Genomic DNA, 27,460 nt, shown 5'->3' on the forward strand with positions numbered 1-27,460 from the left:
ATTCATTTATTCACTGCACACTGGTCCCGATCATTACATATGCACGGGACCAGTGAGTGTAGTGGCTCCCTAACACAGCCCCCTGTCAGCTCTGGGGGGCTCTCCCTGTGTCCCCGACAGCCCTCCTTCACCCCCACAGTGTCCGGCGCAGGCAGGGAGGCTTCCATCTCCCTGCCTGCAGCCGTCCCCCAGCTCCCTGGCGGCATTCGCCGGGGGGGGGGGGGGGGTGTTAAAATTCGCCGCCAGGGGCAGACAGCCCCTGAGGCGTTGAATAGGGTGGAGGGGTGGATGCCGGGCGAATCTCCCCAAAGAGAGAATTGCGGCGAAAAGTGCAGTGAATCCTACACAGGATTCGCTGCTGTCCACAATTCTGCCCATTGAATACCTGCCTATGTGTGCACTATATAAACAACTGGTATAAGCATACAGGCCGACAGCCCCCTCCTTACCCTTTTACGGTTGGTGGGGAGTGGACAGACTGCCTTATATAATTATATTACAAGTACCTAACATCAAAATTGGTATATGAACCATCAAGTTGTACAACTGGTAATAAAAATATAAAATCCTACATCACTGATGGGTCCTGGCAATGGTAGATGCTACTGATGCACAGTGCACACAGTGGACATCTAAAAGTGTGAGCGGGTCAGCATGATGTCATGACATAACATGGTAGTCATGTCATGCGCCTCTGCCCGGTGGAAGTCTGTCTGGCGAAACATCATGACATCTCTCCTAGCTGCAGGAGATGAGGGAGGGGATGGGGCAGGCAGCTATTGCTCTGCCTTCTGTGTGTCCTGCAGAGAGGTGTTACTGCATACATAGGTGGGTGGATGCAGTCAGTGCACCCACAGGGGAAATGCACTGTGTGCTGAGCACCACCCCACACTAGTTATGGCCCTGTAAATGGGCGTAACCTGTTTCAACTATTGACCACCAATCTTTCTTTGATTGTTCCTCAGGTTCTCTTCATTATTGGTCTATAAGATCCCTATGGATAATGTGCAGTCACTATCACAGGCTTTCTTGCAGCTCGAGGAAGGTAAGCTCCAACATTCAGGCTCAGCAGATTCAGAATGGTGAAGGAGATAATGGGGGTTATGAGTGAGACAGACACTGATAACATGCAGAGAAATGGTAAGCCTGACTGCATGGCTGCGAGAGTGGCGTGCGGTGGGGTGAGGCAGGTGAGGCACAGCCTTTCCTGTCATACTAGCGCATATGCCGGCATTTTGAATTGATAAAGTATGTCAAAAATACAAATAATTTATAAATACATTTTTTTTTTTTTTATTCTAATAATTTTTATAGTCAAAACGCTGGAGTAAAAAGTCTATGGCAGACGAGGCAGTGCCTCACCTGGCTACCTTTTCTGCACATCTCTTATTAAAACTCAGTGAATCTCCAGCAGTACACACTGCTGCACATGTGTATAATGCTGGCATGTACCCCATGGCTCATATATTGTGTCCATATCTGGCTCTGGTACTTGCCAGGGACTCTTGAGCTATTTACCTCACCGCACGTCCATATGCATGAGCTGGGGTGACTTGTAAGTGCCGGAGTAGTGCAGTAAAATCATTCCACCTACCATGAGTATATTCAAAGTGAGGAGAATTTGTAGCCCTGCATAGGTGCTGGGTATATTTATAATATCAGAGTCATCAAAACTGAAATACACTTCACTAATAATAACCCCTATTTTGTCTAGATCAGCATGTTCTCGGCTTTATGTATTAAGGTCCACAAGACTTACTTAAAGATGTACGGTAGTATTGCATTGGGAGATGTGACTTACAGATATATATGTAGGAGGGTATTTGGCCATGTGAAATCCATATGCATCTAGATGAGTATCATGTGACTTACATATATATATATGTGAATGGGTAGCCTAGACATTTAGGTAGCTATAATCAAAGTAATCAATAGCACCTAGCATGGGTCTTAAGTTGCCTATCTATAAATGTTAAATTCTGTTCCTGTCTCTCTGCAGCAAAACGGGTCTATAACATTGAGGAATACAGTTTTTCCCAGTCCACCCTTGAACAGGTAATTTTTTGCTCCTTCTGCTTATAGAGCAAGTCCAAAGGAAGCCAATATCAAGGCATAGTGTCAGAAGTGGGAGTCCATTAAAGTATTCTCTTTCACCATAGTGTCAGTGCGGGGGTAGGGAGTTGTGTCTGTCAGAAAACAGTAAAAAAAATACAAAAATTCGCCATTACATGTAAAAGGTAACCTATGTGAGAGGGATGGAATAACTGGACTCTTCTTGGCCTTTTATTGCTATTCTACATGTGAGATTGGCCTTCCCAGGATATTTGAAGGTGGAAATGGAAACACATGCACAATACTTTTCTTTGCCTTTGTTCTCCTTGTTGCTTTCCCTCATCTCTGTATTCACCCAGGCCAGTGGCGCACACAGGGGGGGTTTCTGAGTACCCAGAACCCCCCCCCCCTGGAATCTAAGGGTCCTGAAAGCTGAGGGTCCCCTCTTTCCATTGGTACAAGAATTTTAAAAATCATCCCTAGGGAACCGGAGATATCTGACTTCAAAGCAATGGTCCCCATCCAAGGCTGTTAATTGCCTTTGCCAGTCAGATATTTCAGGTTCTGTCTGACAGAGTTTTTCTGAGGGTATATTTCAAAAGCTGGGGCTCTCCCCCTTTGATGAACACTAGAAGCCTGTCTCTACTGTTCCTAAAACCAGAGATATCAGCCTTCCAGCAGCTAGTTATTGCTCCAGCTCCACACACATGTATCAGGACCTCTTCATTCAGCCCAATACCCCCTTCTCCCACCATCTGTGCAGTAAAGGGGTAATTAGTGGAAATTACTGATCCAGGCCCTACATGCTGAGCGGTTGATATAATACCCGCTACCAGCCGCGGGACATCAAAGCTTCCGCTCATAGCACCCCCCAACCCTACCGCTGGAGGATAGGTAGGGGCCCCAATACATTGCTATGCCCAGGGGTCTACACTGCTGTTATGTGTATATATATATATATATATATATATATATATATATATATATATATAATTATTATTATTCATATACTTTTGGTCTATCTATAATACTTTAACTGACCCGGCATATACTGGGTCACCTAAGTGTCCATCTCCGTGATTTGCTCGGCCCCTCTCTGGAAACCCCCTTCTGGTAATCCTGCGTTTGCCCCTGCAGGCAGCATGTACCCAGATAACCCAAATCCCCCACAAGTAACTATCTTCCCCTCCCCACAGGTGTTCCTGGATCTGGTGAAGGAGCAGGAGAAGGAGGATTTTGACATAGACACCACATTTCAGTGGAAGCACCTACGGACAGAGAGCATCTAAATGAGGAAATATGCTGAACAATATACAGTTAGGTGCAGGGGGGTGGGGGAAGCAGGTACTAATTACCTGGGTCCAGGCTTGCTGGAGGGGACCGGTGGGGCCCTGGTCTGACCCCCCGCTTCCCCCTCTGTCCCTCCCAAGCAGCAGCCTCAGCACACACCTACAGCATGTACTGTGCTGACAGTAGGTTCAGCATGAGCATCTCACTCACAGCGTGAGAGCTCATGCTGAGCCTACTGTCAGCACAGGACAGGCTGTAGGTGTGTGCTGCTGCTGAGACTGTTTTTTTCACACCCTAAAACATTTTGGGGTGTGGCTTAATCGCGGTAGGTGGACATGCTGCCCACAATTAGACCCTCAAAATTTTACCGGGGCCTGGCATACCTCTCGGCTGCCCTGGTATGTGATGCCTGTGTATTAGCTCTAGCCACTAAGGGGTAGATTTATCAATTGTGCCCTAACGTTCCTTATGGGCGCAAGTTCGCTTCACCACTTTATCGTGGTGAAGCTCCCCTGCAATTCACCCAAATTTATCATTAGAGTGAACTTCGTTATGGAAGTGCGTTATCCCCTGCTGCCGGGGATACGCTGCCTCCCATAACGTTCCATGCGCTGCCATCCGCCTAAGTTATCTGCGCATGCGCAGGATACTTTTTCTCACAAAATGCGCAGTTTTCCATGTTAGGTGCCGCTTGTTGGTCTCCGGCGGCTTCACATTAAAACTGCGCATGCGCCGGGTAATGTTCCATGGGGATGCTGGGATGCTGTGTATACCCGGCGCATGCGCAGTTTTAATTTGAAGCCGCCGGAGACCAACAAGCGGCACCTAACTTCTTAAATTCTTCTTACACACAGCGCCAGAAAATTCTGTCGATGTAAACAAAGCACAAAGAAGAAGCGTGCGGCCAGCTTCATAAATAAGGTATGAGCCTGGAGCTCATGCACAGACGTTAGCCCTCCACCCCCATACCGCCACACGATAACCACCCGCATCGCGGCTTACATACATCAGGGGAAGCGCTATCCCCTGCTTTAGCGCAGGCGGATAGCGCATATACCCCGCTGAACATAGTGAACAAATTCACTTTGTGATGAGGGCTTTATTAAATCCCAAAATGGTATAACTAAGCTCTACTGAGCCACAGTTACACTGGATAGCATTTAATTCCAGGCTCTGTTCAGTGATATATATGTTATTGTTACTACGGACATCTGCAGGTCTTATAATCTCATTCGTAAACCTCACCCTGTGGACCCTATAACCACTTGTCTTATTTCCCAATGTAATGTTCAGTGCTGGATAATCAATTACAGCAATACTGTATATTCAAATAAATAACAATAGCAATTTTATATATATAATGTAATAGTTCTCTTTAACAAGACAATATTACTATGGAGCGTATTTCTATGGTAACCCAGTTCTAAATAACTTATAACCAGGTTTCCAAGTATTTCTATATTCACATACTAATTAAAAAAATAATGACATTGTATTGGTATTTTGCATTACAATTGTTTGGAAATGTAACAATTATTGAATACAATTACTGAATTGTTTTCTTTAACCAGTATCACAGTGATTTCTGCCTTCATTAGCTGTATTCTATTATAAGCACACAAATGAGCAGGGATTTCAGGAAAAGTCATGTAACACAAATAAATAGGTAGTTCAGAAAGAGTCCTGTGACATTAGCAGTGGCGGCTTCTATTTAGCTTTAGTGGGGAGGCTGCCGCTACCCCTGTGCCTATAGCGGAGACAGCTGCCAGCCCCAGTTCCTGACACCTGCCCAATGGAGCTGGCAGATGCTAAGACCAGCACAGACACCATAGTTTGACTGTGAATGCCCGAACCTCTGCCTTCTGTGAACTATAGCGGCTGCAGCCCATAGAAGCCAGATTGGACTGCGCCAAAGGCAGGGAGTGGTTTCCTTTAGGATACACACTTTATGTTTGGTTTGGCAGTCTCATGGGAAGGATACACCGGTAGAGCCTGCGACTGACAGCTAGGCCTTCCAGTAGGAAATCACTGCCAGTCACAGTAAAGCCAGTGCAGTCACTAGCTGTTTCTGGTTTCAATGACACTGATTACCCCGATTGGGTGGGTTGGGTTTCACCTGGGGGCTGCAAGACTGGTAAAAGTATCAGTGCTGCCAGGATATAAATATGTGAATTTATATGCTGACTGTATTACTCTGTACTAATATTTCTTGATGTCACTTTTATCTCCTTGTAAAACACTGCAAGACCTTTGTGACGCATTATAAATAAAAGACAAAAGTATTAGTAAAAAAGTTCTTGTTACCTTTTTTTCACACGCAGTTCCCACCCCATCCCTTCATGACCAATCCTATGCTCACATTCAACCTATGGCATAAGTGAATCAGAAAGAAGGCTCTGGGCAGGGTAAGACATAATGGGCGACATTTATTTAATAGGATGAGATATTTAGAGATGGTTGCGTATTTTAGGAAAAAAAAAAATGTCGAATTTGCCCGATTTCCAAAATCAACAATTTAATAGGGTCCGATTTGCGGTAAAAATCACACTTTTTGATGTGAAAATTGCACATTCTGGCCTGTCGATTTTGTGTCAAGCTTCAGTTCGAATCCAGATGTTTCCCATTAAAAGAATACAACTCGCAAATTTAACAAGATGCGATTTTTGGAAAACGTTACCAACATTCGCAAAACAAATAGACCAAGTACAAGTATGTGGAGTTTGCCAGAAACATGCACAGACCATTGCGATCTGTGCATGGTTCTGTCCAAAAATATGGAGGCCAAAATGAGTAGGGGTCCCCCGTATTTTGGCACCAGCACCGGGTCCACAGCCAACAGGGTAATGCCACAGCTGGGGAAAACTTTTTATGCAAGTTCCTTGGCCAAAGCATTCATCCCAGTGGCTGGTCAGCCCAGGTAGGGACCCTGAAGGAGCGGAGACCCCCCCCTCCACAGTTACCCCTGCCCAGGCTTAAGCCCTGGGCTGTCCCAGGTGCCCCTTGGGCGGCTGGCACCAGGCTGATAAATGGTTAAGATTAGATTAAAAAATGTATGTAATGTTGTGGAACTACAAGTCCCAGCAAGCCTGCACCGCATACAGGGACTTGAGGAATCACAAGTCCCAGCATGTGGGGCATTAAGGGCCCGCTAAGTCTTGTAGTTGACAACATGACAAATAGTAAAATAAAACACACACACGTACAGTATAACTTTATTACATACTACACTCAATCACACATACATTACCTATGGATTCCACCAAAGGCCTGTCCTCTTGTCCATGTAGAATCCAAACGAGTATCTGTTGAGGGAATTATTGTACTCACCACACAACCTGATCGATAGATGCCTTCTCAGCCTGGCAGTACCCCTGTGAGAGAAGCCTGAATGATTGTTTAAATTCATGGCTCCTCCCACATGCCGGGGGTTAGTTCCGCCCACCAGCCAAAGGGTACTGCCACGTGGAGAGAGCATCCATCGATCTGGGAGGCGTGTGGTGAGTAGAATTTCCCTCAACAGGTACTCGTTTGGATTCTTAATGGACAAGAGGACAGACCTTTGGTGGAATCCATAGGTAATATATGTGTGATTGAATGTAGCATGTAATAAAGTTATACTGTACGTGTGTGTGTTTTATTTCACTATTTGTCATGTTGTGAAACTACAAGATCCACATGCTGGGACTTCTCGGACAGAGACTGTGCTGCAGAGCCGACACAATATATCTGTGAACGATGCTTTTTACAGATATATCATTCGTACACACTGGCCGATGGTGCATCAATATTTAATTAATATAATTTTCTTTACTCCCCCCCACCTCCACCTTCCCAAATATATATATATATATCTGTATGCCATGTCTTTTATTGTATTAAGTTATGTAAAAAAGCAAGTTCCCATTTACAAGAATATTGGAGTACGGGCAAGACGGCGTTGGGCATGGACAATCCCGAAGATACCCTCCCATTTTCGTGGGGACCATGGACTATACTCCATCTTTATTGTCTTTAAGGACGATGCTTATTCCGGAGTTGTTATTGTCATGTACGCCAAAAATACATATTTTGCTTAGTAAATTTTTGTAATACTTGCTAAAAAACCCAATAAATATATTTGAAAAAAAAAATAAAAAAAATTTTCTTTACTCACTCAAAAATTCATGGTGGTGTCTCCAGTCTGAAGAAAGTGCTGATTTATTGCAGGGGAACCTTTTCAAACCTTCCAGGAATATTACATCACTGTTTTACTGAATAATTAACCATTAGTTCCGTTTAATGTTTTACTTAGCTTTTTTTCTGGCATAAACATTGCGCTTCTCTTGATAATAGGTTATTGTACAATGCTCTCATATTGGCATCTTTTTCAGGATTCCCACCATGGATTAGTGACTTAAAAAAATAAAAAAAAATTCTGTTGTGTATAGACACCCCTGAGGAATTCCTATTGGATGAAACGCATCGGGTTATTTGCCTTTTGGAAAACTGTGGTGCAAAGTGTACTATCACAAGGTTCACAATCTAAGGACAAAAAACTAAGATATGGGGCCATTTTTAAATGGGTGTTATTAAAAAAAAAAAACAAGTCAGAAATCATTTGCGATTTCTGATGATTTTTTTAGTAACATGAATGTGCTGTTTTTTCGTCAGTTGAAAAAAAATGGCATGGGTCCCCCACCACGGGAACCCTATTTATTTTTCTCCCTGTATTTCTGCAAACAGGACCTGCTCAAAGAGTCGACTAGCATTATAAACACCACCACTTTAGTAAATCTGCCTGTTAAATATTCAATTTTTCATAATGTCTGCAGCCAGATGTGAAATTGACTTACCTCCATGGACTGTATTTGGATCTCATAAGACTGCACAGCAAAACAATTTTGCAGTTTATAGCTGTGTCCATATAATACAATATGAAAATAAAAAAACTTTCCATATAACGCATGCTGATTTATTTCATTTATGCATTTCATTGGCTGTATATTTTTGTATATTTTAAGCCTTAAAGCCATGTTAATAATCCCTCCCAATTAATGTAATTCATAGTTGTTTAAGCAAAAAGAATAATAAAAAATACAAATATAAGCAGTTTTAGACTGGGGTATGAGGAGCTCACATGGGAAAGGCTGCTGTAGGGGCCAGTGTGTGTGGGTGTGGTCCAGGGGCAGAACTACTGGAGACACCTTGTTCATTGTCTCTCTCCCTGACACCATCTCTTGCCCCCATCTCTCTTTATTCCCGACACCCCCTCACTCCCCTCTTTTCCTGACAACCCCTATCTCATACTCTCTCTTAGCCCATTTCTCTTACATACTCTTTCTATCCCTGACACCCTCTTACTCTTTATCTCTTACACCGTCTCTTTCTTCCCCCTACCTCCCCTCTCTATCCCTGACACCCTCTTACTATGTATCTCTTACACCAGATCTTTCTCCCCCTACCTCCCTTCTCTATCCCTGACACCCTCTTACTCTTTATCTCTTACACCGCCATTTTTATTAACCACTCTCTATACCTGACACGATCTCTCGCAACCCCTTCTCTCTCTTACCTCTTTCTTTTCCTGACACCATCTCTATCACCCCCTCCTCTCTCCTTCATCCCTCACTCTCTCTAATCCTGATACAATCACAATAAATAACTCTACTGTGTATGGGAATATAGATTGTTGCTCCATCGAGGAAGGCACTGATGTAAATAACTATTCACACTAAAGCACTGCATAATGTCCAGATTATGAAAATAACTTAAATGAGTAGATTTTAAGTAGTGTTGATGTTTAAAATAAAGTTTCTATAGATTGTAAGCTTGCGAGCAGGGCCCTCCTAACTCTACGTCAGTTTGTTTATATCCAGTTTATTTTATCACTGTTGTTTCCAATTTTAAAGCGCAACGGAATATGCTGCGCTATATAAGAAACTGTAAATAATAAGTTTCTCTCTAGCAATATTTTAATTGACCACTAGATGGCCATCCTCCATAATCATCCATATACATGTCTAGTGTCCGTGTGGCTCCTAAACACTGCCATTTTTTGTCAGCAAGTGAAATTACTTCTACTAGCGTTCAAAGCATTTGCTTCAAGCGGGCTTACTAGTAGTTTTATAAGTGTATATAGTTTTCTACTTGACAAAACTCTATTTTTTAAATAGAAAAAATATTGATTCCCAAAAGTGTTTATTGCCTTAAAGGAGATTTGGTCAGCATACCGGCATTTGGGATGCCAGAAGTCAGAATGACTCCGGAATACTGACACTGGTGAGAAAACCAGTTCCAAATCTCCAACACCACTTGCAGTGCTAGTACCAGAATCTCAAATGTACATAGACCAGGGCTGGTTAGGGTTAGGCCATGGGAGGAAACGATTATGTTTAGGCAGTATAGGGGAGGTTAGGGTTAGGCTGTGGAGGCAGGAGGGTGAAGTAGGGAGTAAGAAGGGAGGGTTAAAGTTGGGCGGCAGGAAGAGAAGGTTGGGCTCATTGGGATAAGGGGTTAGGGATAGAAAACTTACCTCCCAGGTGTCCGGAATCTGCAAATCAGGATGCTGCTGTCAGTCTTCTCAAGGCCGTCATCCCGATATCATCCATAATAAACAGAAGGGACTATTTCTTACCATTTCTGCCTTATCAACATAATCAGTTACCATTTTATGCACAATTATAATAGATGATGATGTAACACAGTATCTTTAAACTTGTTATCCAGTTGATAGATCTGTAGTAAAAATATAAGACAGTCAATAAGTTGACCCCAAATGTTTAAAGTGCAAAAGGAAGATAATATGGATGGCTCGATGTCCCCAAAAATGCTCTTATCGAACTGACTATAAATCTTGAGATATTAGATGAAATATTTTGATATCCAATGGATGATCTCAAATAAATAGAAACCAGGTAAATATATTGTACCAAGTATAACAATTTATTACTAGATGAAATGCACACATACAATTGTTAGCTTATCTGAGCAGATATACAGGAGAATCCAAATGCATCTTAATCACCGTAACCTAGATTAGGATATCAGCACAATGCATTTCTTCTCTGATAATAATATGCCAGTACAGTATTACCCCTGATAAAGACTATCATGATTATGACTATTCCGTAGATTTATTGCTGAACGACTATGTAGGTTCAACATACAGGGGTTTGTTTTAGATGCACAATGTAACAATTTTCATATTGAGTGCCCACACCACAAAATGCTAAATTACATGCAAATATATACATTTCTACATATGTTGATCTGCATCTACAAAACAAATGAATGTAATAGTTAGCATTACTGCCTCACAGTGCTGAAGATGTGGATTAAAATCCCACCACTGCCTGTGTGGAGTTTGTATATCCACCCTGTACTTGCGTGGGTTTCCTCCCACACTCCTAAAAATATACTGCTAGGTTCATTGGCACCCAACAAAAATTATCCCCAATGTGTAAAGCTGGCCATACACTTGTGGGATTTGGCCGCTTTTTTGCTGGAATTCGAATGGAATGCATCTGGCTGAGAAATCGAGTGAAAAGTGGACAAATCCCACGCGTTTGACCTTTGATCCGATCCGAGGTGCTGTCCCGTGTGCACTGAAATGGAGTCAGAGATCGGACCTGCTTGCATGTCCGACCTCTGACTCGGACAGCCTCCCGGTAGTGGGAAATAGGATCGCATGCCATGTATCACATGTGAAATATGTATTGTATGTGATCCTGACACCGCTGGGAAGCTCCCAGGTGGCTCAAGGGGAGAAGTCGCAGTAGTGTATGGGGGCTTTAGTGTGTGTATACATGGGCAGACTAGATGGGCCAAGTGGTTCTCATCTGCCATCACATTATATGCTTCTGCGTAACAGGACATGACACAGTTATTGGGGATGCATCTGCAGATATGATATGTGGCCATTCATTTGCATCACTGAATTTACCTTTTCATTTGGAGTGCTGCAGCAAAGAAGATTCCTAATTTTTATAAGTGAAAACAGGTGTTTATATTTAATTGCATTGAATATGTGACTTATTCATAACACTATTAAGACATTACTTTTGTGTATAGGACCCTTCAATACATTATTATAATGGGACAAATAGGGTAAAGCGACTATAGCATTTACTACCAGCACTGTTAGGACATCTCTCTGAGTCTTCTCTACACTAGCATGAAACACAAGTATACCGTAATAAATACATGGTTTTATATGTCGAATTAGTTTATACATAGTTGTATGATCAATCAGTATGGTTTATCTTCCTTTGTCCTGAGCTCTTCTGCACTCTCAGACACTTGCATCTAGAATGCAGCTTTATGTCCTGGCGAAGAGACTAAACAAGTCTCTCTGGTTGTATAAACACATCAGAACAACATGAAGGAAGCAAAATAGAAAAAACATTGCATTCAGACATGTATGCCCTTTACCTAGCACTGAAACCCAAAATTACATTACACAAGAGCTTTATATATATTCAAAAAGCTCTCCTTACAATCACCCCCAAATAACACAACATTTTAAAGGTTTTATTTCCTAACATATAACCAAAGTTGACATATAAGTGATTTAAGAAGAAATACATTCTTTTTAGTAATGCATTTATGCTATTGTCAACTAAATTTCTATGGCTGACCTAAAATTTCTTTGAGAAGATCACAAGTTTTATTGTGAATGACTTCCCTTAATTTTCGCACCCGACGAGCACTGGACATACCAACAAAACTGTGAGGTTGCAGGACGGCCATACCATTGTGCACATCACCCATGATGATCAGCTGACCCGTGACTGACGTCACATTGGGACACGGACAACTCCAATCTATGTTAAGGAGTGTGATTTCAAGTGGTTGCTTCCCCAGAAATTTAAGCCCCATTTTTTCATCTTTCAGGATATCTTCTACAGAGACCAGAGCGTGCCCCGTTTCTAGGTCTTCTGTCAACTCTAGTATACGCCCAAGTATAGCAAAGTCACTTTTACAAAAGCTTGTTACCAGCTTCTGCCGAGGCTTGCACACTTTGCACTTTTGGTTTTTGGGGAATGGGCACATCTCTTCACACAGTTCTTTACTCTCAAAGTTGTTTTCATTGCCACCACACCCACCATAAATAAAAGATTGGCACTGACTCAATATCTTGTTATATGCCCACCTTGGCTCATATGCCTTACAAAGACCTTGAAGAGGGGGATAATTACAGACATTGACTGGTCCATTCATGCAGGTTAGCATACAAGACTCATATGTTTCAAAGTGGTTCAAATTACTGTTGCAATTACCATACACAAATATGAAACAATTATTTTTCTTAGCATCAAAATACCACCTTGTCTGTTCCTCCCCACAGTCCTCGCTATCTGGGGGCTTTAGGCACTCATCCGTGGGAAAAAAAGTTTTGTTTTCTGATTTTTCCTTGGGAGGTTGTTCTTTGACAGACAAGGGAAAGTTAATCTTGATAAGGCCTCCTGCGTTTCTGGCGGTACATGTGTAGATGCCAGCATCTTGAAATTGAGTGTTATAAATGACTAGCTGGGCAATGTTAGTGACCACTATATTTGCGACCACATGATTGGGGCGCATCACAATACGTTCCTTTCCTTCAATCTGCTTCTCCCACGTTATTTCGGGTTTGGGTTTTCCAGTTACATCACAATGAAAGCTCACAGTGTCACCAACATTGACCGACTTGTGAGTGGGGTTATTCACCAACGTGGGTGGAATCACATTTATGATGGCAGTCTCAATGGATGGGATGGTTGGGTTAGTCGTTGTCTCAGATGGTATTGGACTAGTATGTGGCCAAGTCAGATGATATTTGCAGGTGACCACAGCCAGTGAGATTCCTTTAGCACAAGCTTCAGCATCCATAAAACATTTATTATAGTAAGTTAATCCATCAGAAGCACAGGTAAAACTTGGTTCTTTCTCACATCTGTCTCTGCATTTACAAATGGGTTGCCCGTCCCATATGTCGCACTGTGAGCCCTGCTGTGTACACATAAATAGTTCACACATTGCTGCCTTGGGCATGCCAATGGGTCCTTTCTTCCCCTTCATATCCATGTACCGGGCTGCCACACAGCTCTTAGCTCCACAAACATTAGGACAACACTTTTCATATGTTTCACACTCCTAATACAGAAAGAACAGTAAAAAAAAAAAAACAGAGCATTAGTTATCTCTATACAGTACATGTTCCCCCTCAATACCAATGCATGTGTCTTCTATCCAGCAAACTATAGATTGCAGTGGTGTCTATAACATAAATGAATTCAGTCATTGTAAATATGCCATTGGCCACATTTACAGATGCTATTTACAGCAAATCATTGTTCACAAAGATATTTAGAAACATAGTTTTAAAATATATAGTGATAAAATACCAGATGTGAACATTGTGTTCCTAGCAGGATAGCATTGACAGATACCAGAGAGCAGCAGCTTGCACTTAATGACATATTAGGGATAGATAACAGAGAGCAACAGCTTGCACTTCATTACATAGCAAGGACAGAACACCCCGCAGAAACAGAAAATCTAAAAATTCGTCTTTAGTTTAGTGAAACATAAATATCTAAAAAAGAATGATGTATCTCTACATATATATTCTATTGTATTTCAGGCTGAAAATCTATTTCATTTGGCATCATTTTTTTAGGAAAATGGTTAAAATTAACTCACCTGATCAGCACCACATTCTCTTTGGCAGGTACTCTGTGCATCTACCCATAAGTTTGGATTCATATCGTTAGGGCAAATGCCAGCATGAGAATACCTCATGTGAGGCGAAGCTTCCCCTCGCAGCATGATATTCACAGACAATATCCCCATCCAGGTATAAATAAAATCCCGCCACATTTTAGATAAATTCTAACTATAATCTTTTCAAATATATATAAATATATCTATTTAAAAGCAAACTATCTTTTCTATCCACTATAAAGCTTGTCAGTTATACAGTCTGGTCCAAACTGCACTGGATTAATGGTTTAATAAAAATAACCCTTTAATTTAAGACTGTACTTGCTGTACAATTTCTTCTATTGCTCCATTAATTAATTCAGGAAATCTTGATTTCTTTAACAATACTTTTTTGTGCTAGGTTTAGCCTGTGAATTTTGGGAAAAAAAATGTTGGAAATACTTTAAAGGATTCAATGTGCTAGAGTAGTCCCCTCAACCCACTTTATCCATTGTTCTGTTCACGGGTGAATGGTTTTTAATTTATGTAATATAATGGGGGGGGGGGGGGGGAGAATGGCTGGCAAATAATTGTCTAAAACATTTCAGATTAATTTGAACAGACATATTTACATATTTTTGTTCATTATTTGGTGTTACACAGAAACTTTATATATCAAACTAAGAGCTTAATAAATTCCTTTGGGGCATTAAAGAACGTAAGACTGTTGTTCTTTGTTCGATCTTGGTGGAACATTAAAGGACGGAAATCCTAATGAATGAGCTGCCTTCGGAAACACTATTTTTATACTATTAATTTCTCTGTCTGAGCCGATTTGTAAAATCCAAAACACAGACTACTTTCTGTCACTGTGCAGCACTGAGGGCATAAAAAGTCTATGCTAATCGCCAGGAACTGTGGTGTTTTGTAGATAGATAGATAGATAGATAGATAGATAGATAGATAGATAGATAGATAGATAGATAGATAGTAAAGCTCCTTTTAACAGTAGTCACACACAAATGTAAATAGTATTTCATCAATTTATTTTCTGAAAACAACATTGTAAATACTCTATTCAATCCGGAATTCTGACTGTTGGAACGTCCAGTTAGTATCCCAGACTGTTTTTGCACTGCTCAAGATACTCGACAGACGGTATTCAATGTTGAATGTTGAAAAGTGAGCTTTGAATTGGACAATTTCCCGTCAGAAATAGCGTCCAAGATTGAATACCACCCTTAGGGCCAGATTCTCTAAACTTCAAAAGTGATAAAATGGAGAGTGATAAACAGCCAACCAATCAGCTCATGTCTGATGTTTTTCAAACACAGTCTGTTACATGGCAGGTAGGAGCCGATTGGATGGCTGTTTACCACTCTCCAGTTGATCACTTTTGAAGTTTAGAGAATCTAGCCCCCTATCTTAATGCAAAGGCTATGTTATGACTGGGATCATGCATAATTATCATATGAAAATACTTCTCTACATTAATAGTGTACTCAAGATAAATATTCATAAAATATTTGCTGGTATATAAAGGACCTCTAGTCAGGGAAATACTCATTAAAATATTTGCTGTTTATGGAAATAGGGCTTGATTCAGAGATTAAAGCAGTAGCGATGTGAAAATATGCTAATGCAGAATGCGGCTTCTGAGGGAGAAAGATGTATTACACCAGTGTCACAGATCTGAGTAACGCGTCCTAAGACACTGCTTCGGATCATCTGCGAGACCATCAGCCATATGAGTCCTGCAACGTTACTGATTGGCCCTTGCAGCTGCATAGCAAAGACCAGGAAGTGGTCCCAATACTCCCAGAAAACAATGGCATATATGCCACCATTTTCAGCTAGTCAAACAGGCTGAGACTCTGGTCCTCTGAGCCCAGCTACAATACTGAAACTACAGCCTTTTCTGTTGAGGTACATGTGTTATTCTTGATTTTTGGCCTGTTGTTTACCAAGTCCCCCTTTCTCACTCCTGTGTCCCCAGTAATTGATATTATCCTACTCAGTCTTTGTGTGCTGTGCTGAGCCTGTGATGTCTCCTACAGAGCAAGGTACTTGCAGTTGCCCATTGACCCTTTAACCCAGGGATTAGGAACCTTTGGCACTCCAGTTGTTGTGGAACTACACATCCCGGAATGCCTTGTTACAGTTGTGCTATGTGGCCATTCTACAACTGTTGCAGGGAACGTTGGGATATGTAGTTCAACAACAGCTGGAGGGTCGAAGGTTCTCCATCCCTGCTTTAACCTAAGCCCCTTATGGGCACTTCCCCATTAGAGCTTTCAGATTATCAGCCTGTTGTACATTTTAGATCCTACAAGACAATTAATACCAGCAAGTTTGTACGTACTCTCCCATGTCATTTTTCCCTATTCTTTCTGACCACCTCCAGTTGTAGACCACAATTATTATGGGTACAACTCTCTGATAACCCAGATGCTCCGACTAGCTCACCCGTGGAGTTTACATGTACACTCCCAGCAACTTTGGAGTTTACATGTATTGTAAAGCAGTGTTCCTACCTTTGTTTGATAACATGTTATAACATTTGAACTTGCCTCCTAGTTTATTTGAACTAGTCAGTGACATTATACATATGTATGATCTACATGCAAGGCTTTGCTGCTAATATTGTCACTTGCTTTTATCTGCTATTTTAGCAACTCTATGGACTGTAAGTTTACACTGCCTTTACACAGTGTAATATTCTCCCATGCAGTTTGTGGCCAGTAATGACAAGAGGGAGAGAGCCTCCATATCTAAAGTGACTCGGGCCACCCCATGGCGTAATCAAGCCCTGCACCTAAGGCCTGTCTTCTGTTCCCATGTGTATCGGGGGCAGGTGTCGGTGATATACTAACTTCAGGCAGTAAAGTGAGCGAGTGGCATATGGGGACCTCCGGTGGGCCAGAGCTGCATGATGTCTATGCAGCTGTAGTTGGCCCAACCACTGTCTACACCAGTGGTAGCCAACCCTAGCCCTCGAGAGCTACCAACAGTTCACATTTTCCAGACAACCTAGCTGCTGCACAGCTGCACTCATTAATCACTGACACATTTTAAAAGATCCACAGATGGAGCTAATTAGCTCACTTGTGATTCTGTGAGGAGACTTGCAAAACATGCACTGTTGGTATCTCTCGAGGACTAGGGTTGGCTACCCCAGGTCTACACCATTCACAGGAGGGGAGTTGTGGGTGCAGCCTCTGCAGGATCGGTGAAGTTCCCCGACTGCCAGTGAAGAGCCCACCGTGTCCACCTGTGGTAGAGGTTTCGGGGTGTCCAGCCTTTAACAGTCTTCCAGCCGGGTCCCACTGCAGTATCGTCAAGAGACGCTTCAGTGAAAAGGCGGCTGGCATCATGTAAAGACCCAGCAGCCAGGGCTGGCGATAAGATGCCTCAGTACCAGAAAGCAGCAGGACTCCTCATGCAAAACTGAAATAGAAGAGGCCGGTGTGGGTGTGGGTGTGTGTGGGTGTGGGTGTGTGGGTGTGTGCAGCTTGAGAAGGTGTGGCTGGTGTGCTGCATTAACAGATTCCCTCTGGCCACTAATACATTTATTTATATTTCTGTTAATTTTTTGGCTGTGGATCTACAAGTACCCCACATGCTGGCACTTGTGGTTCATCAAGTGCCAGCATGTGGGGGAGGCTTGCTGCGACTTGTTCCAAAGACAATATTATTATTTTTGGATTACCGGGCTGTTGCATTACCCCCTGGCTAGAGCCCAATGCTGGTTGCAAAAATACAGTGGAACCCTAAATATTTTGTCACCCATATTTTTTAATCAAGACCGATCCAGGGCCCTGGTTCTTTAAAATGCAGGGGAATTTTAAAAATATTTCCCCTGTATTTGTTGAACCAGCACTGGCTCCTGCTTCATATATCCCTATAGTAGCCAAGCCAACCAGCCTATTATATTTAAATATTGCATCAGATTCATCTGCTGTAGCATGTGTGCATCAAATCAATCTGATGCAATCTGTCTGCATCAAATAGATCTGAGTAGATCTATTTGAGGTGAATAGAGTGAAAATCTAGCCCAGGTTCAGACCAGATTATTGGGAGAGTTCATGGGAAATCTGAACAGATTTCCAGCTTCAGATAAAAGGCCCCCATACACTATGCGATTTTCGGCCGATTTCACCCGATGTCTGCACTTTTTGCCGATAAATCGGGTGAAATCGGCCCAAAATCGCATGTGTTTGACATCTGATGCGCGGTCCCGTGCGCATCGGATCGGACCAGGGCGTCGGACCTGCTGGACATAAGATATATCGGAATCTGACCCATCATGGGTGCTTTATAGCACCCACGATGTTTCAGATCCGATATATCTCCGGATACCTCCTTCCGGCGCTGTGGACCTCCTCCAACCCCCAGTGTAGAAGCAGCAGCAGCCGGAACTTATGTCACAGAAAGTGACAGGCTCCACGAGAGTCTTCTCTGCTGGCTGCTGCTAGATGACAGCTCAGCATGCGCTGCTAGAAGACAGCACGGGCAGCAGATGAAAGCACAGGTAGAAAAGCCCGGACCCCCCCCTGCTAAAACAGTACGGGCAGCAGAGCCCGGACCCTCCCCCCTCTCCTCTGCTCCAAGATGATAGCACGGGCAGCAGAGCCCTCTCCCCTGCTGCTGATTTTCAGCTTGGTCAGCAGAGCCCAGACACACATATTTATATATATATATTACAGTGGGAATTCTGTGTGTGCTCTACCCCTATTATGTGTGACTGGATGTAACAACACAGGTGTAATCCACATGCAGTCACACATAATAGGGGTAGAGCACACAGAATGGTCAGCTAATGGATGACAGAGAGGGTTGTGTTGGTAATCAGCTTTATTAGTTAAAGGCCAATCAAATAATAAATACAAAATGCATATATTGGATCAGACCACTTAGTATGCAACTAGTGGTGATGATCAAAGCAGGGCTTATATTTCTAATTTTGTGTGAACAACAGTTATCCAGTCTCTGGTTGTTCCCTACAGGTAGCGTGTCAGGGCTCTCCAACCCGCCGTGCAGTGTCTGGCTTTGGTTGGTCTGCGTCTGGTTACAGGGGAACAGGCGAGGGGGTTAGTGGAAAAGTCTTATGATGGAGGAGGGGGGGGGGGGGGTTTGCTTTGCGTCTGGCTGCGGGAAATGGTGCCAGCATGTGTGCAGAGCAGAGCGGTGAGCGTGATCTTGGGGGGGGGGGGGTGTTTGAGGGAGGCATATATATATATACTAGGTGATTCATCGCGGCCTACGGGCGCTCTTCACACCGTCGTAAGGGGCTGCGCCCCCTTAATTTGTGAACGTTTGTATATGAGAAATATGGTTAGAATTGTATGAAAGATGCCCTGTATTGCAACTTAGGTGTCCGCGAATCGCGGGAGGGGGGGTCGCGGAGGGTGCAGCGAATTGCAGGAGGGGGGGTCGCGGGGGGTGCCGCGAATTGCAGGAGGGGGGGTTGTGGGGGGGGTGGATGCTGCGAATCGCGGGAGGGGAGGGATTGCAGAGAATCGCGGGAGGGGGGTTATGGGGGCGGGGGTTGCGGCGAATCATGGTAGGGGGGGTCGCGGGGGGGTGTGCCGTGAATCACGGGAGGGGGGGTCACGGGGTGGGGTGCCGAGAATCGCGGGGGGGTGGGTGTGCCGTGAATCGCGGGAGTGGGGGTTCCGGGGGGGTGTGACGCGAATCGCCACAAGAAAAAATCAACACAGAAAGGTCAACACATGTAAATGTTGACAAAGTGTGGCACTTCATTGGTGTCCATGTCGACACATGAGAATGAATATGAAAACATTCAAAAAATGAAAAAAAAAACTTCAAAAACTCATGTCAACCTTTTTCATTGTCGACCATAGCCATGTCAGTGTTTTCCATGTGCAATTTAATTCTGGAGCTGCCGCGAATCGCGGGGGGGGGTGCCGCGAATTGCGGGAGGGGGGGTCGCGGGGGTGGGTGCCGCGAATTGCGGGAGGGGGGGTTACGGGGCGGGGGTTGCGGCGAATCATGGGAGGGGGGGTCGCGGGGGTGTGCCGTGAATCACGGGAGGGGGGGTCACGGGGTGGGGTGCCGAGAATCGCGGGGGAGGTGTGTGTGTGTGTGCCGTGAATCGCGGGAGTGGGGTTTGTGGGGGGGGGGTGGGGAGGGTGTGACGCAAATCGCCACAAGAAAAAATCAACACAGAAAGGTCAACACATGTAAATGTTGACATAAGTGTGGCACTTCATTGGTATCCATGTCGACACATGAGAATGAATATGAAAATATTCAAAAAATGAAAAAAAAAAAACTTCAAAAACTCATGTCAACCTTTTTCATTGTCGACCATAGCCATGTCAGTGTTTTCCATGTGCAATTTAATTCTGGAGCTGCCGCGAATCACGGGGGGGTGCCGCGAATTGCGGGAGGGGGGGTCGCGGGGGTGGGTGCCGCGAATCACGGGAGGGCGGGGTTCAGAGGGGTTCCGGTGGGGGGTTGCCGCGAATTGCGGGAGGTGTGGGGTCACGGGGGTTGCCGCGAATCGCGGGAAGGGGGGTTGCGGGGGGTGTGACGCGAATCGCCACAAGAAAAAATCAACACAGAAAGGTCAACACATGTAAATGTTGACATAAGTGTGCCACTTCATTGGTGTCCATGTCGACACATGACAATGAATATGAAAAAATTAAAAAAATTAAAAATAAATCTTCAAAAACTCATGTCAACCTTTTTCATTGTCGACCATAGCCATGTCAGTGTTTTGCATGTGCCATTTAATCCTGGGGCTGCTGCGAATTGCGGGGGGGGGGGGGGGTGCCGCGAATCGCGGGAGGGGGGTCGCAGGGGGGGTGCCGACCCGAATTGCGGGAGGGGTCGTGGGGGGGTTCTTTTTGCAGCGAATCGCGGGAGGGGGGGTCGCGGGGGGTGTTTTTGCTGCGAACCGCGGTAGGGGGGGTCGCGGGGGAGCGGGTGTTTTTGGCGCGAATCGCGGGAGGGGGGGGGGCACGCGGCTGGGGAGGTTTTGCCGCAAATCGCGGGAGGGGGGCGCTCACCTGGTGGCTGTGGAGTAGCAGTGCTGGGCAACATGGGAAGGCAGTGGGTGTCTGGCACTGTCTGTGGGCTCACTGGGCTGGTTCTCTGTCACATACCTCCCAACATGACCCTCTCCAGGAGGGACACAATGCTCTGTTTCTAGACTTCCCCTTAATGTATGATTGCCATCACCTGTTTTAAACAGGTTAATTTCTCAGAAAGGTGTTCAGCACAGATGAAGGCAATCACACATTAAGAGGAAAGTCCAGGAACAGAGCGTTATAGACACAGACACCCACTTTGAGTGACAGATGTAGCCAAATATATAAGAGATATATGTGTGTATGCATGTCCAATCAATATCGCACCCGTCAGTCTTTTTATATATGAATAAAGATCACCACGACTATGCCTTTAAAGCGACGTTTCGGGACTTCTTTATTGTTATATATATATATATATATATATATATTAGGGCGGAGTGAAAAAACTGAAATTGAGAAATTCAAAATCGGCTAGTGTGGGAAAGTTGTGACTTGACCTGAATAAGAAACGTGCAAAAGCATTTTGATCTGAGTCAACATCTTCTGTTCTGGCAAGAGGCCTAAAGTTTCACTTTTTAGGTGAAAATAACGAAACCTATGAAGATGCTCCAATCTAGTTATAATTATGTCAGGATGTCTTAGAGTGGTTCATTAATATACTTTAGCATAGTAAAAAACAGTACGAGCTTGTCCTAGTGCAAAGTGACTGACTGGCGGGAGAAAAAACCCTAATAATTGACCCATTTTCATGGTCACAATTGTGAATATTGTGTGTTTTCTCCTGAACGTGTTTATAAGAGAAGAAGCACAAATACTCTAAATGGAATTTCAGTGACACTGGGTGAAATATAACACTGCATAATGGCCCTTAATCAGACCTGATCGCAGCACAAATTTGTTTTCAAAATGGGCAAAACCAATGCTGCATTGCAGGTGGGGCAGATGTAACGTGCGGAGAGAGTTAAATTTGGGTGGGGTGTGTTGAAACTGAAATCTAAATTGCAGTGTAAAAATAATGCAGCAGGTATTTACCCTGCACAGAAACAAAATAACTCAACACAAATCTAAAGGTGGCCATACATCTACAGATCGATTGTCAGATCTGGCTGGTTGGAACAAATACCTGGTAATATCTGAATGACAGTTTTTGGCAGTTTTCCAGCATTTCAAAGCAAAGTATCAGCATTTCAAAGCATCCATTACCAGTATTTTGTTCCAAACAGACAGATCGGACAATAAATCTGTAGATGTATGGCCACATTAACTCCCTCTGCACATGTTACATCTGCCCCACCTGCAGCTGCATTACAGCATATAATTATGCCAAAGATAAGCCAATATATTAACAGTTAAATACATTAAAGTGCATTATGCTGTAATAAGTATTGCTGATCAATCCTGCCTAGCAGGGCCGTCTTTTTGTATGGGCTTAATGGGCACTTGCCCTGGGGCTCCAGGCGTATAAGGGCTCTATCCAACCGTCCCCTGTGTATAAAACACCCCCTACCTCCCTGGAAGTCATTAACAAGGGACCCTTCATACAGCTCAGTGCCCCCTTCCACACGTTAGTGTTCACCCTCCCACCACCTGTGCAGTAAAGGAGCAATTAGCAGAAGTTACTGCTCCAGGTCCTACATGTTGAATGGAAGATAGAGCACCCCCTGCCACCCATGGGACATCAAAGCTGCTGCTGATACCAACCCCCACCCCTAGGAGGGGAGAATGGGTAAGGGCCCCAGTGCATTGCTTTGCCCAGGTGCCCACACTGCTGTTAAGACGGCCCTGCTGCCTAGAAATGAACACAGTGATTGGCATATATGTACTGCTGGACACCACTCATAGAATGATTAACCTGTTATTTTTTGAATCAATGTTCTTGTTTTTTTCCCCCTAAACATTAGATGTATTTGTTTATTTACTTATTTACAGTTTCTTATATAGCTCAGCAGATTCCGTTGCGCTTTACAATAGTAGACAGTGATAAAACAAACTGGGTAATGACAGACAGACTTGGGGGTTAGAGGGCCCTGCTGAAAGCTTACAATTTATTACATCATAATACACTTCAACGTATTTAACAGTTATTGGCTTATCTTTGGCATAATTATATGCTGTAATGCAGCCCAATCATGTTCCCAGTATAGAGGATGCAACACTGTTTTTCTGTCAATAAACAGAAGTGATATGTAAAATGATACATTAGACAGTTTACACTGTTACTTGTAATACTTATTGTAACAGTTACTGTTTTTCAATAACAGACTGCAACAGTTATTTCTTATTTATATACACAGGATTGTCTATATTTGTAAATGCACTGCAAAGAGAGCAGCATAAATCCAATTTCATGTAGTTCAGTGACACTGTGTGAAATATAACACTGCATAGTGGCCCTTAATCAGACCTGATCGCAGCACAAATTTGTTCTCAAAATGGGCAAAAAAATGCTGGACTGCAGGTGGGGCAGATGTAACATGTGCAGAGAGATTTAAGGTGGCCATACATCTACAGATTTATTGTCCGATCTGTCTGGTTGGAACAAAATCCTGGTAAAAGATGAGAGCAAATGACAGTTGACCATTTGCTTTGAAATGCTGAAAACTGTCATTCAGATATTACCAGCTGTTTGTTCCAACCAGCCCAATCTGACAATTGATCTGTAGATGTATGGCCACCTTTAGATTTGTGTGAGTTATTTTGTTTCTGTGCAAGGTAAATACCGGCTGCATTATTCTTACACTGTAACTTAGATTTCAGTTTCAACACACCCCACCCAAATTTAACTCTCTCAGCACGTTACATCTGCCCTACCTGCAACGCAGCATTTGTTTTGCCCATTTTGAGAACAAATTTGTACTGGGATCAGCTCTGATTAAGGGCTATTATGCAGTGTTATATTTCACACAGTGTCACCGAAATTCCATTTAGAGTATTTGTGCTTCTTCTATTATAAACACGTTCAGGAGAAAACACACAATATTCACAATTGTGACCATGAAAATGGTTCAATTATTAGGGATTTTTTCTCCCACCAAAGTCATTCACTTTGCACTAGGACAATCTCATACTCTCTTTTACTATGCTAAAGTATATTAATGAACCACTCTAAGACATCCTGACCTAATTTTAACTAGATCGGAGCATCTTCATAGTTTTCGCCATTTTCACCAAAAAAGTGAAACTTTAGGCCTCTTGCCAGAACAGAAGATGTTGACTCAGATCAAAAAGCTTTTGCACGTTTCTTATTCAAGTCAAGTCACAACTTTTCCACACTAGCCGATTTTGAATTTCTCAATTTCAGTTTTTTCACTCCGCCCTAATATATATATATATAAATTCTGTAGTTCCGCACTCCCAGCTAACAATGTAACAAGTCGCGGTGCTCCTTTAAGGCGACACAATGTGTCCCAATGTATAACAGGGTTGGATATTCCAATAAGGGCACTCACCAGTAAATCATGAAAAGTTTATTCAGGGTACATTACCAATCAGGCATAGTAGTCTACGTTTCGGCCACCAGGTGGCCTTTCTCAAGACAGGTCAGCTTAGACGTCCACACAGTGCAAGAGTCAGGATACTCTTGCACTGTGTGGACGTCTAAGCTGACCTGTCTTGAGAAAGGCCACCTGGTGGCCGAAACGTAGACTACTATGCCTGATTGGTAATGTACCCTGAATAAACTTTTCATGATTTACTGGTGAGTGCCCTTATTGGAATATCCAACCCTGATATATATATATATATATATAGGCAGTGGTGGTGTGGCACTCACGACACTCACTCAGGAACACAAATGGTATGCCAGTCAGATATGAATCAACGTTTCAAATTTAATTTGTCATCAGAATAAAATAAAATACAAACAGTAGACAAGATATAGACTTACACCATGTGCAGGTAGAGCCGGGTCGGGCGGGAGGGGGAGGTTCCACCCCCTTCGGACCAGGAAGATGACGTCATCCAACAAGGACGCGTTTATCGTGAACAAGCCATCACCATAGTAACAATACACGAAGAACGGAACCATGGTAACATGTACATGAACAAAAATGCAAGCAACACAATAATACATTAATGTATATAAGGTATATGCATGTAATAATGGGATGTAACAAAAAAAAAAAATTATTAGACCTGTTTAGCGCCTGAAAATGCCCAAAGAAAAATGTTCATTTAAACCCCGTGGAGCCAAACAGTCAAGCTGATGGATCCACCTGGTTTCTTTTTGTAATAGAAGTCTGCCTCTGTCGCCACCTACTTTGGATAATGGAACACAATCTATCATTCGATATCTGAGGCTAGAGAGGGGGTGTTTAAGTTCTAAAAAATGCCGTGCGACCGGCTGATCGCTTTTGCCACTCTCTAATGCATGGCGTATGGAGCTCCTATGCATGGCCATACGCTCCTTAAACTTCCTCTCAGTTCTACCCACATATAGCAAACTGCAGGGACAGACAATGGTGTAAACAACAAAAGATGAGTTACAGGTAAAATGGTGCCTAATGTTAAAACATTTGCCGGTGTATGGGTGGTTGAAGGAATCTCCAACTAGAAGAAATTGGCAGGTAACACAGGTACAGCGGTGGATCCATCAGCTTGACTGTTTGGCTCCACGGGGTTTAAATGAACATTTTTCTTTGGGCATTTTCAGGCGCTAAACATGTCTAATAATTATTTTTTTGTTACATCCCATTGGGGCAGATGTATTAAACCTGGCGAAGAGATAAACTGCAGATAAAGTGGAGAAAAAGTGGAGAAAAAGTGGTAGGAGATAAAGCACCAGCCAATCAACTTCCAACTGTCATATTTCAAACACTGCTGATTGGCTGGTATGTTAACTCCTTCCACTTTTTCTCCACTTTATCTCCAGTTTATCTCTTCGCCAGGCTTAATACATCTGCCCCATTATTACATGCATGTACCTTATATACATTAATGTATTATTGTGTTGCTTGCATTTATGTTCATGTACATGTTACCATGGTTCCGTTCTTCGTGTATTGTTACTATGGTGATGGCTTGTTCACGATTGACGCGTCCTTGTTGGATGACGTCATCTTCCTGGTCCGAAGGGGGTGGAACCTCCCACTCCCGCCCGACCCGGCTCTACCTGCACATGGTGTAAGTCTATATCTTGTCTACTGTTTGTATTTTATTTGATCCTGATGACAAATTAAATTTGAAACGTTGATTCATATCTGACTGGCATACCATTTGTGTTCCTGAGTGAGTGTCGTGAGTGCCACACCACCACTGCCTATATTTGCTCCTGCTGAGCTGTGGAGGCACCGACCACGAACTGCTACCATCGTTTGGAGTGCCGGACCCTACATATATATATATATATATACACACAATGTCCTGCGGCCAAGCAGCTCCACTAAAAAAAGTACAAAGTCCCGGTGCAAACCATTAGCCTGGTCACAGGCAAATATAATCCTCGTCACACTGTGTATGCAGTGAAGGCAGCACTCGGTCAGAAATATAAGCGAATCAGCAGGAAACTTCAGGCAACGTTTCGATTTTATTTACAAAATCGTCATCAGGCATAATACAACAATAAAAGTGCTCACCTTATATCCCCCACTCCATCCTGCACGTTCCGACACGTTTCCCGCTGTCAGACTCACGCATCACAAGTGCGCGCCAGCGTCATGTCCGTTGTCATGGTCACGTATACAAACGTGATTCCCACACCATGGCAACTGACGCTTGACAGCTGACATCACACCTCGTCAGCGGAGAACCGGCATACGAGTGTTTACATGTCGGACGTACATTTAAAAACAACATACATAGCGGAGGCAGTGGTGTATATTATACAGTGAGGATACAGAATCCAGTAAATCATAATAGAAACAGTTTATGCGTAGTAATCGAAAGTAATCCACTTGACATGGACACGCATTATAACAGTGGAATGCACACAAAATACATAATGAAATATACATACAAAAGAGCTCAAGACAACCCAATCGACACTCCCAAGATTACATATATATTAATTTAAAGGAAGGCATGTAGACCTAAATGATCATTAAGGCCGTGGGGGACCATGGTTCTCAAACGGTGTATCCACCTAGATTCACACCGGAGGAGAGCCAATGATCTATTTCCACCCCTCAGGCGCGCAGGGACATGATCTATTATAATATAATGCAGATTAGCCATACTGTGTCCAGCCAGTGCGAAATGTCTCGCAACTGGCTGGTCACTAGTACCGGCAAGGATGGCAGCCCGTATAGCAGCCCGGTGGCCGGCCATCCTGTCACGCAAGTTTCTATCAGTTTTTCCCACATAATGCAGGCCACACGGGCAGGAAATAAGATACACAATGAAGGCAGTAGTGCAGGTAACTTTATGTCTGATGGAATATCGTTTCCCTGAAAAAGGGTGAC

General features: G+C 43.4%; 2 protein-coding genes across 5 annotated transcripts in view; one reads left to right on the forward strand and one right to left on the reverse strand.

Annotated features, from left to right (window-relative positions):
- LOC146008704 (ABC-type organic anion transporter ABCA8-like) overlaps positions 1–4,694 on the forward strand; it is a 230,709-nt gene extending 226,015 nt beyond the window's left edge. For all 4 annotated transcript variants that reach the window (XM_083148276.1, XM_083148275.1, XM_083148277.1 and 1 more), the window contains 3 exons: positions 966–1,045; positions 2,000–2,055; positions 3,249–4,694. In XM_083148276.1, coding sequence (XP_083004402.1) covers positions 966–1,045; positions 2,000–2,055; positions 3,249–3,341 — 229 coding nt within the window. In that variant the 3' untranslated portion in view covers positions 3,342–4,694. The remainder of the gene's footprint in view (positions 1–965; positions 1,046–1,999; positions 2,056–3,248) is intronic.
- A 5,560-nt stretch (positions 4,695–10,254) lies between these two features.
- WFIKKN2 (WAP, follistatin/kazal, immunoglobulin, kunitz and netrin domain containing 2) lies at positions 10,255–20,707 on the reverse strand. The gene is made up of 2 exons (XM_083148280.1): positions 14,002–20,707; positions 10,255–13,452 (listed from the first exon to the last, which is right to left on the reverse strand). Exons 1-2 carry the CDS (start codon positions 14,176–14,178, stop codon positions 11,947–11,949), a joined length of 1,683 nt encoding a protein of 560 aa, XP_083004406.1. The 5' UTR covers positions 14,179–20,707; the 3' UTR covers positions 10,255–11,946.
- Between the last annotated feature and the right edge of the window lie 6,753 nt (positions 20,708–27,460).

Source organism: Crinia signifera, chromosome 6, assembly GCF_055691185.1.
Source record: "Crinia signifera chromosome 6, ASM5569118v1, whole genome shotgun sequence".
NCBI classification, from domain to species: domain Eukaryota; kingdom Metazoa; phylum Chordata; class Amphibia; order Anura; family Myobatrachidae; genus Crinia; species Crinia signifera.